Genomic DNA, 16,532 nt, shown 5'->3' on the forward strand with positions numbered 1-16,532 from the left:
CATAGAGAGAAACCGGCACGCTTAAAAAATGTGGCTAGTTAGTTTTTCAATGGTCACCTTTTTAAAGCGTGCCCATATCTTATATTTACTTGGGCACCTTACAAAAACGTACCGATAGAGTTCCCTCCTTCCAAAATTTAGTTTCCCACCCATTTTTTTAACACTTCACTTTTTTTTCTAAGTTTTATGTTTTAACCCTAGACTAGAAGTGTTGGTTTCGAAAATCACTTCTAACCCTATCTGGCCGTCACTCACCCTTCTCATCTCTGCAACCCTAACTCCCTCTCCCAACAACGCCGCTGTCTCCCTCTCTCAACCCGTCACAACCCCTCCCTCCAACCCGTCGCAGCTCCTACATCCATCCCTACCCCACGCCGCCATCTCCTTCTCTCACCCGTGGTGCCAACCATCAGCACCACTCGTCAGCGCAACTCATCAGCGCCACTCGTCAGCGGCAACCCGTCAGCGCCAACCGTCATTCTGCTAGTGCCGACGTCTCTGGTGATTATAGGAAACGATCGGTGGTGTCTCCGTCGAGCTTGGCGTCGGATGCATCGCTGGCCTCAGCGGCAAAGATTCGATTCATGGTTTAGGGTTTCTCTGAAGTCGCTGCTTGAAAGGTTCGATTCCTTACCCCTTGTCTTGCTTGAAACCATCGTGAAGAATTGCGAGAAGGCTTTCTCTGAAGTCGCTGCTAAGAGGTTTCTTGATGATATGGTTAGGTTAATTGACGATCCTCAAACCGTTTTAATAACCGCAACAAGGCTTTGATCATGATTGAGGCTTGAGGCGAATCCACCATCGAGCTTCACTATCTCCCTGTTTATGAAGAAACTTACAAGGTACTACTACCTTTTTTTTCTTATTTCATGCATATTTGCTTCATTGTTAAGTTAAAGTCAAGGGACAATTTCTGATAATCATATCATGCCTAGAAACTAGAAACTCAAAATCCTAGGCTAAATTGATTGGGTTAGTTACTAGCTCTAGCTGTTGAATTTGCTAGTGTGGGTTATTGTTAGTGTTATTGTTGATTGCTTGTTTCCATTTTGTGGTTCAGAGTCTCAAATCAAGGGGTATTCGGTTCCCTGGCCGTCACAACGAGAGCTTGGTGCCTATTTTCACTCCTCCGCGTTCGGTGTCTGAGGTTGAACTTAATCTTCCACGCCAGACTCAGCATGATGATACTTTAAACCTTAAGGATCAAAACAGGATTACGCCCAATCGTAAGGGATCAATTTAGTACTTTACCCTTAAAAGAAATGTGTTTGACAATAAATTTCCACTACATATATATATCAGCCCAAGTCTTTTGAGCTTATCTGATGCACCATATAATTTGAAGCGTTAGATTAGATTGATAATAGATCTAATAGTTTGTATTTAATTTATAAATAAAGAAGTAAATACCAAATCAGTACTCGAAAGATTCTGTCGCTGACAAAATGGTACCTGATCTTTGTTATTAACAAAATGATCCCCAAAAAATTTTAAAATTTGACAAAAGTAACCAACTGCCAATTGAGTTACTTGGAGTTAAGGTTTAGTGGTGACATGTCGATTAACAATTATCATATACAAAATTTACCCACTTTTAATTTTTATAATTAAAAAAAACTCCAATTTCAATTTTTTTTAAAAAAATCCTAATCCACTTTTTTTCCCCTAAAACTCTTTTCTTTTTTTTCTAAATCATAATCATTTTCTAAAACCCTAATCTCCTTTTTAGCTTCTTTTTTTTCCTCTCAACGATGCTATTTTTGGGAATCAGGTAGTGATTAACGAGACTCTGGTTGTAGTGGTGGTAGTGGTGATAGCGGCAGAGGGGGTGAGATCTTCTGTAGAGGCATCGCATGGAAGACCCTGTGTTCTTAAGACAATGGTTCAGTTTGCAATTGGGAAGGCGTGTGAAGAGGAAAAATGGGAAGTGGAGATTCGCGATCCAAGGAAAAGTGTTCGCCTTTGGCTTGGAACCTTCAACACCACCAAAGAAGCCACCAGGGCTTATGACAGAGAAGCTCGTAAGATTTGCGAAAAGAAAGCTAAAGTGAAATTCCCTAACGAGGATGACGAACCTTCCTCCTCCTCCCATTTGAAGATCGAGTAATCATCCTCCTCTGTATCAATATGGTGATGCCAACAACAACAACAACAACATGAATAACCAGGAAAGGATTCTAAACCTCTACGATCTAAATTATGGAGGAGTTATTGGTGCTGGTGGTGCCATCAACGCAGACCCATTTGTGAGTTGTGTTGATGATAATTCTGAGTATGGGTCTGGTTCTGATTTGGCATCGGAGGTGGCAGGTGGGTCAAGTGGTGATCAACAACATCAAGAGGAGAATAAGAGCTACGAGGTGGAGAAGCTTTTGGAGGAATTAATGGCATATGAGAAAAAATGAGAAATGAAAAAGGGGTTGAGTCTTGAGAAGAAGGGGTTGAGTATCAGAGAAGCATCTTTGGTTAGAAAAATAGGAAGAAGGAGGAATGTAGAGGCAGCAACGAATGAAAATAAAGAGGATTTAATTGGGAAAGAAAATTGATGGATGATGATGAGGAAGGAGAAGAGATGAGAATTTCAAAAGAAAGGGGATTAGGGTTTTTAAAAAATTGAAATTGGGAGTGTTTTTAAAATTATAAAAATTAAAAGTGATTAAATTTTGTAATTATTGTAATTGTTAACTGACACGTCACCTTTAAACCTTAACTCTAGATAACTCAATTGACGGTTGGTCATTTTTGTCAAATTTTAAAATCTTTCGGGGATCATTTTATCAATAACAAAGATCAAGTACCATTTTGTCAGCGCCAGAATCTTTCGAGTACCGATTTGGTATTTACCTCATAAATAAATTATTAAAAATTACAGTAAAAAATAACAAGTATTTGATATTTTAAAATTAGCCCCATATAAAATTTGAGTAACAAGCTCTCATTTCAGATGCTTGCTACTGCTTTTTCCCCTTCGTGAGGATCTCTTCCTCACTAGGTACTTTATGCTTGTTGCCGCTTCTTCCTCTTCGTGAGGACCCTGCCGCTTCTTCCTCTACCGTTTTTTTCACCAGGTACCTTCCTATTTCAACGCAATTTCTCGATTTCATTGAAATTCCCATGAAATTGTGTCGGACGCAGTGCCTCTTCAGTTCTACCGGGATCCTCCTTGGTGCCATTATCAAGAAGATTCTCATTGGCACATGTTAATCTTCAAGGTTTTATACTTTGGCAATTTTAATTCTGTGCATTTTATAATTAACGTATGTTGATGATGATGATTGTTTTGTTTTGATGTGTGATTTAGTGAATTTTATTTAATCTGCCACCAGCTTCATGGTGCTCATGTTCCTCAATTTGTTCTATTGTATTGCACTCCTCTTCGCGTAAGGATTGGGGTTTAGGGTTTGACTTGTGCACCCATCTTCTACTACTGTGCCCCTTTTCAACTCAATTGAAGTTGTAAATTTATTTCTTTTAATTTTCTCTTTTCTCATCATTCAAAGTTTCATCATATGTTTCTGTTATTTAGATTTTAAAGGGTTGAATTTTCTGGGTGCTTTTTATTGTGAGATTTTTATATCTTAATTTAAAAATGCTAAAGATGAGTGGATAGATATTTACTTTTGTATATTATAATCTGTTGTCCAATATTAACTATATTTTGTTAATTTGTATTAGATTGTTAAACAGAAGCAATCCATGAAAATACATGATAAGCTATTTTCTTGTCTTCTTTCTTTTCTTTTCTTTTTTTACCTTTTTCTCTCTTTTTTAACATCTTGTATATGAATATTTGCTAAAGCTTTAATTATATCTTAGCTCCCTTATTGGTGAATCTATGTGCCAATTAATGATGTTCGTGTAAGGTTTTTATTGTTGCTGATGAGCATTTTGAATCATCTTTGTTCTTGTCAACACGTCTTGAAGTATGCTTCAGCTAGATGTTGGATCAATGGTGTTTATGGAATTACTTTTCAAGTTGGAAGTCTTCATTTTTCTCACTTTCAACATTTCTTTGTTTTTGGTATACTGATTTCTTGTTAGGCGCTATTCACATTGTCCTAAATCCTTTAAACTTCACCCTATTCTTGATGTGTAGTATGTGATGATTGTACTAAAAGGGTCAATGTCCATAGCCTTTGGTGGGAATGAACAGCCTGCAGCTTATGCTGAATTGGTGTCCATTGGTGGTCTTAAACCCGACATGAACAAGAAGTTTACCGCTGGAATCGCTTCAATTCTTGAAAACAAGCTGTTTGTGCCGAAGTCAAGATTTTTTCTTTTTAGCATTTTAATTGCCTGGATTAATTTTTAGTTGATTTAGTTCTTTATTCCTGTTTTGGTTTTTCTGTTACTTTTTACACCACTACTGTTTAGTTGGTTGGTTCATAATTTCAAACCTTTACTGATAAATTAATTAAAGAAGTACAAGTTATTAAAGAACACTTTACAAATTGGATAGCTTGTTTGCACACTTATTGATATATAGACATGTTTAATTGCATGATGCGTCTGATGAACTATTGTTAAGCTTTATGCATGTTTCTTACTACGAGTTGTCATTAATTATTCCGTGATTTACAAAAACTTGTATTATTTTTAATACCTTGGCTTTCTTAAAATGCAGGCACATTTTTGTCATTGGGAAAGAAGAGAGGTGAATTCAAACTATTATGGATAATAGAGGAACCAAAAATGTCTTGCCCTCATAATCAAGAGTCTCAACATTGAACGAAGTGATAATAGGGATAGTAGTATAGTGTACCATAGATGTTAGTTTAATAGGAGACTGATAGAAACTATAGAAGACTATGTAAACATTTGGCACTGTCATAACCAAATTTCAACCAAATAAACATTTGTCACTTGTGAATCCCAAACACAATGAAATTAATTTGGATATTGTCATATTGTCCTCCCTCTCATATATATACGAATGTGAGCACGCCATGTCACAAGCAACCAGCAATACACGATTCAAGAAATACAATTTGTTGAAAGAAAGTGGTCATCAATCATTCTGATGTTATGTCCTCTCCATATGCTAGAATAAAGTTAATAATGGTAGTGATATGCCAATGCAACTATTCTAAATACCAAATTGAACAGAGACATAAACCCATAAATTGAAATCAGAATCATAAAAACAAATACCAAATCTGAGTAGAAACATAAATTCAGAAATTGAAATCATGAACAAAAATTAAACAACAATAACAAATAAAAAATGGAATATCATGAACAGAAGCATAAAGCTAGAAATTAAAATAAGAATCATAAAAATAAATACCAAATTTGAATAGAAACATAAACTCAAAAATTAAAATCATGAAAAAAAATCAAACAGCAATAGCAAATAAAAATAGAACATCGTAGACAGAAACATAAACCCAAAATTAAAATCAGAATCATAAAAACAAATACCTTAACCCTCATAAATAGAACTAAAAAATTTTAAACAATCAAATAAATGGAACAAAACTACTAATTGAATGAAATGAATGAAATAAATTCATACAAAAAATCTTAACAAAAAATAAGTAGAACAAAAAAAAAAACAATTGAATGACTTCAACGAAACAGATTCATACAGCAGAATATAAAGGGATAAAAACATGAGCTAAATGAAACAAATTCATACCTAAGGCTAAGACTCCATTGGAACTCTGGAAGTGTAGCGATGAAGGGGGAGACGAAACACCACGGCGTTGACGATGCTGGCTCTCTGAGACCTACGCCACCACTGCCTGCTGAGGACGATGGCGCTGAGCAATGAGAACGACGACACTGAACAGCTACGGAATGACGCGGTGCACGATGATGGCAGAGAGAATGACGGAACTCTGATGCTGAAGACAAATAGCGAGAAGAGAGATACTGAGAATGAACCTGAGAATAGCGCCAGGAGAGGCTGAGAATGGCAACGATGAAAAAGAGAGGAGTAGATGTGGATTGTTTATTATTACTGTTTAGTTCTTAGTTCTTTTGTTACTCTACCTTGTTGTGTTGAGCTCCTTTACTTCAAAAAAAAAAAAAAAGAGGAGTAGACGTGGATTCTGTGAAAAGGGAAGAAAAAGAAAGTAGAGTGTGTTAGTCACTAAGTGAAGGTAGAAAACCTACGGTTACCCAAATGAATTTTAAAAATATTTGTGGTAAAGATAAAAAATTAATAATTATTATTAAACTCCCATATGAGTTGTATTTATAAATTATTTATTGTGTTCATCAAAAAGACTCAAAATACTTGAGCTTACTAAAGACAAAATCCAATTTATTGTATAGTAACACACTTTCCTTTATTATTTTTAAATTTTGTTGAATTGTAATTATATTTAAAATCAAATTTAAATGATGGTATATGTGAAAGTAACTTAGAAACATCTCCATTACAATATATTAATTGTAGGGGTGAGCACGGGTCGGTTTGGTTTAGGTTTATGGTAAAATTAGAACTGAACCGATCAAAATGTAATTGGTTTGGTTTGGTTCGAATTTGTATTTTTTTGTATATGTACCCGAACTAAACCAAACCGATTAAGAACGGATTGGTTCGGTTCGAGTAATTGAGTACCCAATGACTTTGAAATTCATAAAAAAAAAAAACCAAATTTTTATCTTAAAAATTCAACAAGTACAATAAACATGTAACATCAATAGAAATAATCCAAACATGTTAAACACCAAATACATTAAAAGCTAAACTCATTAAAATCCAAACATATTAATAATGAATAATCATTGTCTAATGAAAAAGTCATATATATTTTTTTTATTTTTTATTTAATTAATATATGATCGGGTTCGCGAGTTGGTTCGGGTTTCGCACCCCCCAAAACCGATACCCGAACCAATCACTAACAAAAGCCATTGGTTTGGTTCGGATTAGACCCGATTACTCGTTGATTTCAGAACCAATTTAATTGATTCGGTTCGAATTCAGACGGGTAATCTGATACCCGCCACCTGTGCTCATCCCTAATTAACTGACGAAGATCCAGTAAAAATGGCAAATTTAGCAGCCAATTTCGTAGATGACAAAAATAACTTAATTATTTTTTCAAACAAACTAATTTAAAGCTATAATTAATATAATTATCTTGTCTAAACAAAATATTTTTAAAAAATAGAATATAATTTAACTACACCATTTTAAAATCCAATCAATTGTAATTAATATTTTTAAAATTAAAAAAAATTATCGAAACATATATTGAAATATAATTTAAAAGTAATCGGGATAGAACATATAAATACAATAAATCGGTACTTTTGTCTTTTAAGTTCCTGAATCTCTTTTAGTAAAATAAAATAGATCCTTATTTTAAATTAAATTTATTAATTATTATATATTAAAAAATTTATCTTCTTTCTTATTTTACAATTTAGATGATAGCGTCAAAATTATACACTTTAAAAATTAGGAGAAGCCATGCATAAATTTCTTGCAGTGAAATTAAATCTTTATTTTAAATTAAATTAAATAAATAGAATAATAATCACTCAAATATTTTCTCACAATTATTTTAATAATAGAATAGATTAAATAATTATGTTTGTGTTAAATTAAATCAGAACAAATCAAGTCTAATAATATAAATTTATAATTAATAAATCAAATATTTAATGTTATCATTGTTCACAATAAACAATTGGACTTTGGTGCAGTGTAATGCTACATTGGTTTTTATTTTTGGAACTATTTTTTATCTTAATTGACTCTAGTTGACCGGACTATTAGTTGGTCTCCTAAACTTTTCCTAAATGAATACAACATCCATGTGCAAAGCAAAATCTTAGTTGACTCAAATATTTTCAACGTTCATTTAGTTGGTCTCCTAGACTTTCTCTCAAGTCATTTATATTTACGCGCGCACGTTTTTCTTCGCGCGGTAACTGTGTAACATCCTATCACACAAAACTTTACGCTTAAGTTGTAAAACAGAGGTGGTGTGGTATTACGACCTCTAAAATAAAATGAGTACATGTAATAGTAAAAGAATTATAATATGCTAGGAGTCTTGAAGAATAGAGGAAATAAAAGTCGCAAAATAAAAGCGCAACGCTCAAGGAACGAGTTAACTTGAGTGCTAAGAAAATTATAACTACTAAACATAAGATGACAAAAGTAGGAATAGAGTGCCAAAGATATAAAATAACAAGCTCTTAACTCAGCCTGCGAAGTCAAGACTGGCCAGAGAATATTTACACATATATACATACATATCCAAAACCCAAAAGTACATATACACAATCCTGCCTCTCCATAAACCTCTAAGAGGATAAAAAAGAACAAGTTATGCGGAGAGAAAGCTAAATATATATATATATATATATATATACATCATAGTATAACAAAATAACCCAGTAACCACTCCGCTTCAAGAGTCCAGACGCCTAACGAGATGCCTCTCGACCTGCATCTGAAAAATAACAACATAGTATGGAATGAGAACCGGAGGTTTCCAGTATGATAAAGGTGCCACACACATAATATATAAAGTCCTGGGAATGCCAGAGGCAATCGTAGAACGCCGACAATCAGATTATAGAGCTTAAAGTATTAAACAGAAGTCATAGAAAGGTGGTTTTCTAAGAATATTTAAACCTAACTTAACTTAACCCTAAATCTAAGTCCCATAATGCCATTTCTCCATACCTCCAACTCCATCATGCGTTTTCACAGATAAATAGACAGATAAAGGCAAGCACAAAAAGGTTACAAATACTGTAGATAACAAATACACATTTAACATGGCAAGTACATGTAGGCACACCCAATTAAAGCACAAGCAAGTAATTCAAGTAATATGCATATGATACATGCCTGTCCTATAGCTGATGAGGCTCATCTGTCGGTTATCCAACCAACCCGACAAGTCTGAATTGAACTTAGACTATCTCCCGACGTGCATCCCCAAGAGTCTATGCATAGTTTTATCTCAAATAATCAATATTTCTCAATGGGGGTAACATTCCCGGGAATTTATATAGTGCCCGGTCACACTTATGTCGTAAGGTCAACAGAGTATTGAGTTTCAACCTGGTACATGTGGTGGCAAGCCACGGCACTTTATCCAGGGAATCTCGTATCTCAAATCATTAAATCATTCAAGCCAAATTTCATACATAATCTTTCATCTGAACATCCAATCAAGTATCATATATGACTCATCCATAACATCTCATAATCAATTCGTCACTTTTCAGCTTTACTTCACCTTCAAGTTATCCACATTTCCTAGCTTCATCTGACTGTCGAGTTTAACACTAATATTCATGACTAAAGGAAAGAAAATAGAGGTTTAGAGGTTTGAAATTTAGTTTAAAACATTAAAATCATGTTTGCTGAAAAATGTGCCATGCGTACGCGTGGGATTGCAAAAACGCAGCATGCGCACGCGTCTTTCGTCATGCGTACGCGTAAGTGAAACCGTCATATCACGCGTACGCGTGGACATGCCTGTTTACCCCTTATGCACACGCATGGACTCGTTGCTTACGCGTTGCCGAAAATCTACTACATGCGTACGCGTGGGCGTATGTTCTTTGAAAAAACCAAAAGCAGATGCAGTAGCAGAGTTGAGGAAACAAAGCTGCAAAAATCCTGTTAAAGGACAGTTTATAAACTTAATCTTCCAACCAACATAACTTATTCGATTTGCAACATTTTTCAACCGTTCTTTGAGTGGTACAAACATCACGAACCCAATTTTTATTTTAAAACAAGTTAGAAACAAATTGAGGGTCCGAAGGCCAAGTTATACCTCGCCGAAGTTCGGCCAAAAACCAACTTTACAAAAATTTTCAAAACTCAATTTTCAATCAATCTCCATTCCATTCCTTGTCAAATATGCCAAATCTAACACCATATATCAATAAAACAACTCAACACAACATTACTCCATTTTTCAACCACCAACCATCAGTAATATATTTATCAACAAAACCATAAAGCCTTCAATATATAAGCATATAACCTATAAAATCATCAACTAGCCATATTTCATTGGAATGTCCATATAACAACCATCTCTACCACACAATCAAGCCACATCATAGATATCGAGTATCCTAAGCATTGTACCATTCCGTGCAATTCAACTCATCCTATGGTCATCTAGCCTAAGTTTTCACAGAACATTATATATTAAATGCAAGAAACCTAAACCATACCTTGGCCGATTTTCACGTAACAACCAAAGCAAATTATTAAAACCAAGACAGCCCTTCAAAATTCAACTAATCAGCTTCCTCCAAGTTCCAATATTCACAATTTCAAGTTCCAATATATATATATATATATATATATATATATATATATATATATATATATATATATATATATATATATATATATATATATATATATATATATATATATATATATATCCAATTTAATACTTAAAGCTCAAATTCAATGAAATTAAAATAAAATTATCATATCTTCACCTTACCCAAGCTTCGCATAAGCAAGAGTGAACATTTTCCTCAAGTTAATTGGATCCTAAAACATCAGAAATCAAAGAAATTCAACATTCCCACTCAAAATTCGAAAATTGGGAAAAAGAAGAGGCTGAGGTGAAATAGCAAGTTACCTATGAAATTGTTCCGGTAGAGTCATAGAGCTCGACACTGTGAACGCGTGGTCGGAAACGGTGCGGCGATTGGAGCTCAGACGGAGAAGTTACGGGAGTTGGAAATTTACCGTAAGGTTACAGGGTGTTTCGCTCTTCTTTTCCCTGGGAAGCTTTCAGATTTGTGTTGCTGAAATGAGGGAGAAGGCAATGCTGGGTTCATTTAATAGGTCGGTCCGGTTGGACCGACGGCCCGGTTTGGGCCCGGTTCAACCGATTCGGCCCATGCAGTCCAGTCTTGGACCGTTTTCTTCGAAATTAGTGTCAAAATTCTCGTTTTGATGAGCTCTATTCTAATTTGATATAATATTCACATTTCTAATCTTCTTTATTAAAAACTGACTAATTATTTACTAATTTATCGGGGTTTACATCCTACCCACCTAACAAAGAACTTTGCTCTCAAAATTCAAATTCAATTACCTGAAAAGAGATGTGGGTAATCCTTCCGCATATCTGACTCGAGTTCTCAAGTATGTTCCTCGATACCTGCTCGACTCCAAGCTGCTTTTACCAATGATACCTCCTTTCCGCATAATCGTTTAACACTGGTGTCATCAATTCTCACTGGAGTTACTGGAAGTGTTAGATCTTCTCTTATTTGGATTGGTTCCGGTTCTAGAACATGACTTGCATCAGAGTATACTTCCAAAGCTGTGACACATGAAGCACGTCGTGCAAATTCAAAAGATACGGCGGTAAGGCAATTCTATAAGCCACTGGCCCAATTCTTTTCAGGATCTCAAACGGTCCAATATAACGGGGATTCAGTTTCTTAGTCTTAATAGCTCTTCCCACTCCAGTGGTTGGTGTAACTTTCAGAAAAACATGCTCCCCTTCCTCAAATTCTAAAGGCTTTCGCCTTTGATCAGCATAACTCTTCTGGCGGCTCTGGGTTATAAGCATTCGACTACGAATCTTCTTTATCTGTTCAGTAGTTTCAGCTATCATCTCAGGCTCTAACAAACTTCTTTCTCCAGTTTCATACCAACATAGTGGAGATTGACATTTCCTGCCATACAGAGCTTCATATGGAGCCATTCCGATGCTCACATGGTAACTATTATTATAAGCAAATTCTACTAATGGCATATACTGATCCCAGCTCGCTGGCTGGTCCAAAACACAAGCCCTTAGCATATCCTCCAAGGTCTGAATAGTTCTCTTTGACTGGCCATCTATCTGAGGGTGATACGCAGTACTCAAACTTAACTGAGTCCCAAATGCCCGCTGAAAAGCTCCTCAGAACCTTGATGTGAAACGAGGATCTCCGTCAGATATAATGGTAGATGGCACGCCGTGTAACCTGGCAATCTCTTTAATATACATTCGAGCCAATTCTTCCATTGTGCAACTTATTCGGATAGGAAGAAAGTGAGCTGATTTTGTTAGTCGATCCACAACCACCCAAATAGCGTCACAACCAGACCGGGTTATAGGCAAACCTATCACAAAATCCATTGTGATACTCTCTCCGGCTACTGCACCCTACCAGTCTCATACTTCTTTTTCTCTGGGCAATTAGTGGCTATATGCCCGGGATGTCCACAGGAATAGCATACTCCAAGTCCTAATCTGCACGAAACTCCAGGATGATACTTTCTGCACTTCTGACAATTCAGATCCTGCTGTGGCTGCTTCACAAACCTCTTTCCTTGACTAACATTAGTATTCGGCCTTCTGTAATTACCTTGACCCTGAGTCTGCTGCGGAACAAAGCCTCCACGCTTGAAATTACTACCTCTCCGAGCAAAGTTCCTCCCTGAAGGTCTCTGAAAAGGCACCCTCAAACTTCCTTTCTCTGCTGCCGCCTTCCTCACACAATCCTCAGCCATCATGCTCTTATTCACCAATTTAGAAAACACTCTAATCTCCATTGGGGCAACAAAGCTCAGAATATCGCTCCGAAGACCTCCTTTATATTTATACACTTCCATTCAGCAAAATCTTCAGGCGCACCTTGACAAATACGAGAAAAGCGACATAACTCTTCAAATTTACTAGTATACTCAGCAACAATCATCTGTCCCTGCTTTAATTGCATCAGTTCAAGTTTCTTGGTATTTCTGACTGAATTAGGAAAATATTTCTTATAAAATTCTGTCCAGAAAACCTCCCAAGGAATCGCAGCACCATCAGGCTGCAGGATACGTCGTGTTCCCTGCCACCAATACTGAGCTTCACCTTGCAACTGATAAGTTCCAAATTTAACCCATTGCTCTTCAGGAACCTGTTGTGCCTGTAACGCCCTTTCCATAGCCTGAATCCAATTATCTGCATCAGTAAGATTTGAGGTTCTCCTAAAAGTCGGAGGGTGAACTTTCAGAAATGTAGCAACTGTCATAGGACCGTCCTCATGATTATTGTTCCCGTGATTACCCTGGTTTATCTGATTACCCAATGCCTCAGCTGTTGCCTGCATAGCTATAGCCATATTTCTGAGGGCAGCCATAAAGTCTACTGGATCAGTCCCTATGGGAGCAGGAGTAACGGTGCCTGTCCTACCTCTACCTCACCCGCGACCGCGTCCGCGAGTCGACATTTGGTCACTATAGACACCAAACAAGTGATATTAAGTTGATCAGTCTCAACATCGCAAGTCTAATGCTTTAAGTTCCAAATGCATGCTCACAAACGTTTATGCCATATATATCAATTAGATATCCTAATAGCACATAAACACATACACAGAGAATGCACAGAAGCACAATCAGTCCGTCTTTCAGGCTCTATAGGAACAAACTGCTCTGATACCATAATGTAACACCCTATCACACAAAGCTTTACGCTTAAGTCGTAAAACAGAGGTGGTGTGGTATTACGACCTCTAAAATAAAATGAGTATATATAATAGCAAAAGAATTATAATATGCTAGGAGCCTTGAAGAATAGAGGAAATAAAAGTCGCAAAATAAAAGCGCAACGCTCAAGGAACGAGTTAACTTGCGTGCTAAGAAAACTATAACTACTAAATATAAGATGACAAAAGTAGGTATAGAGTGCCAAAGATACAAAATAACAAGCTCCTAACTCAGCCTGCAAAGTCAAGACTGGCCAGAGAATATTTATACATATATACATACATATCAAAAACCCAAAAGTACATATACACAATCCTGCCTCTCCATAAACCTCTAAGAGGATCAAAAAGAACAAGTTATGCGGAGAGAAAGCCAAGTACATATATATATATATATATATATATATATATATATATATATATATATATATATATATATATATATATATATATATATATATATATACATCATAGTATAACAAAATAACCCAGTAACCACTCCACTTCAAGAGTCCAGACGCCTAACGAGATGCCTCTTGACCTGCATCTGAAAAATAACAACATAGTATGGAATCAGAACCGGAGGTTCTCAGGATGGTAAAGGTGCCACACACATAATATATAAGGTCTTGGGAATGCTAGAAGCAATCCTAGAACGCCGACACTCAGATTATAGAGCTTAAAGTATTAAACAGAAGCCATAAAAGGTGGTTTTTTAAGAATATTTAAACCTAACTTAACTTAACCCTAAATCTAAGTCCCATACTGCCATTCCTCCATACCTCCAACTCCATCATGCGTTTTCACAGACAAATAGACAGATAAAGGCAAGCACAAGAAGGTTACAAATACTGCAGATAACAAATACACATTTAACATGGCAAGTACATGTAGGCACACACAATTAAAGCACAAGCAAGTAATTCAAGTAATATGCATATGATGCATGCCTGTCCTATGGCTGATGAGGCTCATCTGTCGATTATCCAGCCAACCCGACAAGTCTGAATTGAACTTAGACTGTCCCCCGACGTGCATCCCCAAGAGTCTATGCATAGTTTTATCTCAAATAATCAATATTGCTCAATGGGGGTAACATTCTCGGGAATTTATATAGTACCCGGTCACACTTACGTCGTAGGGTCAACAGAGTATCGAGTTTTCAACCTGGTACACGTGATGGAAGGCCACGACACTTTATCCAGGGAATCTCGTATCTCAGATCATTAAATCATTCAAGCCAAATTTCATACATAATCTTTCATCTGAACATCCAATCAAGTATCATATATGACTCATCCATAACATCTCATAACCAATTCGTCACTTTTCAACTTTACTTCACCTTCAAGTTATCCTCATTTCCTAGCTTCATCTGACTGTCGAGTTTAACACTAATATTCATGACTAAAGGAATAAAAATAGAGGTTTAGATGTTTGAAATTTATTTTAAAACATTAACAATCATGTTTGCTAAAAAATGTGCCACGCGTACGCGTAGGTGAAACCGTCATGTCATGCGTACGCGTGGACATGCCTGTTTACCCCTTACGCGCACGCATGGACTCTTTGCTTACGCGTCGCCGAAAATCTACTCCACACGTACGCGTGGCCATACGTTCTTTGAAAAAACCAGAAGCAGATGCAGTAGCAGAGTTGAGGAAACAAAGCTGCAAAAATCCTGTTAAAGGATAGTTTATAAACTTAATCTTCCAGCCAACATAACTTATTCGATTTGCAACATTTTTCAACCGTTCTTCAAGTGGCACAAACATCACGAACCCAATTTTCAATTTAAACAAGTTAGAAACAAATTGAGGGTCCGAAGGCCAAGTTATACCTCGCCGAAGTTCGGCCAAAAATCAACTTTACAAAAATGTTCAAACCTCAATTTTTAATCAATCTCCATTCCATTCCTTATCAAATATGCCAAATCTAACACCATATATCAATAACACAACTCAACACAACATTAATCCATTTTTCAACCACCAACCATCAATAATATATTTATCAACAAAACCATCAAGCCTTCAATCTATAAGCATATAACCTATAAAATCATCAACTAGCCATATTTCATTGGAATGTCCATATAACAACCAACTCTACCACACAATCAAGCCACATCATAGATATCAAGTATATACTAAGCATTGTACCATTCCGTGCAATTCAGCTCATCATATGGTCATCTAGCCTAAGTTTTCACAAAACATTATATATTAAATGCAAGAAACCTAAACCATACCTTGGCTGATTTCCACGTAACGACCAAAGCAAATTATTTAAAAACAAGACAGCCCTTCAAAATTCAACTAATCAGCTTCCTCCAAGTTCCAGTATTCACAATTTCAAGCTCCAATTATTTATTCACAACCTAATACGCATTCATAACACATATACATCTAATTTAATACTCAAAGCTCAAATTCAATAAAATTAAAATAAAATTATCGTATCCTCACCTTACCCAAGCTTCAAATAAGCAAGACTGAACGTTTTCTTCAAGCTAATTAGATCCTAAAACATCAGAAATTAAAGAAATTCAACATTCTCACTCAAAATTCAAAAATTGGGAAAAAGAAGAGGCTGAGGTGAAATAGCTAGTTACCTATGAAATTGTTTTGGTGGAGACGTAGACCTCGACGCGGTGAACGCGTGGCCACAAACGGTGCGGCGATTGGAGCTCAGACGGAGAAGTTACGGGAGTTAGAAATTTACCGTAAGGTTACGGGGTGTTTCGCTCTTCTTCTCCCTGGGAAGCTTTCAGCTTCGTGTTGCTGAAATAAGGGAGAGGGCAATGCTGGGTTCATTTAATAGGTCTGTCCGGTTGGACCGACGGCCCAATTTGGACCGGTTCAAGCGGTTCGGCCCATGCGGTCCAATCTTAGACCGTTTTCTTCGAAATTAGTGTCAAAATTCTCGTTTCGATGAGCTCTATTCTAATTTGATATAATATTCATATTTCTAATCTTTTTTTATTAAAAACTAATTTATTGACTAATTATCTACTAATTTATCGGGGTTTACATACTGCACGTTCTTCTTCTTCTTCGTTATTTTTCTCTTTCGTTAACGTCGTCACCAACACCACCTCC

General features: G+C 36.2%; 1 protein-coding gene and 1 long non-coding RNA gene across 2 annotated transcripts; one reads left to right on the plus strand and one right to left on the minus strand.

Moving 5' to 3' along the window:
• Positions 1-213: 213 nt before the first annotated feature.
• Positions 214-2,753, plus strand: LOC112737815 (uncharacterized). The gene is given in 4 exon segments (XM_072213375.1): positions 214-842; positions 1,061-1,226; positions 1,772-2,079; positions 2,081-2,753. Coding segments are annotated over 2 exon segments (525 nt in total). The 5' UTR covers positions 214-842; positions 1,061-1,226; positions 1,772-1,879; the 3' UTR covers positions 2,406-2,753.
• An 11,147-nt stretch (positions 2,754-13,900) lies between these two features.
• Positions 13,901-16,205, minus strand: LOC140178122 (uncharacterized). Its single transcript, XR_011870365.1, has 4 exons — positions 16,046-16,205; positions 15,900-15,954; positions 15,683-15,811; positions 13,901-13,978 (listed from the first exon to the last, which is right to left on the minus strand). It is a non-coding gene; the product is annotated as an uncharacterized lncRNA (long non-coding RNA).
• Positions 16,206-16,532: the final 327 nt, after the last annotated feature.

The sequence above is a fragment of the Arachis hypogaea genome, chromosome 13 (assembly GCF_003086295.3).
Source record: "Arachis hypogaea cultivar Tifrunner chromosome 13, arahy.Tifrunner.gnm2.J5K5, whole genome shotgun sequence".
NCBI classification, from domain to species: Eukaryota; Viridiplantae; Streptophyta; class Magnoliopsida; order Fabales; family Fabaceae; genus Arachis; species Arachis hypogaea.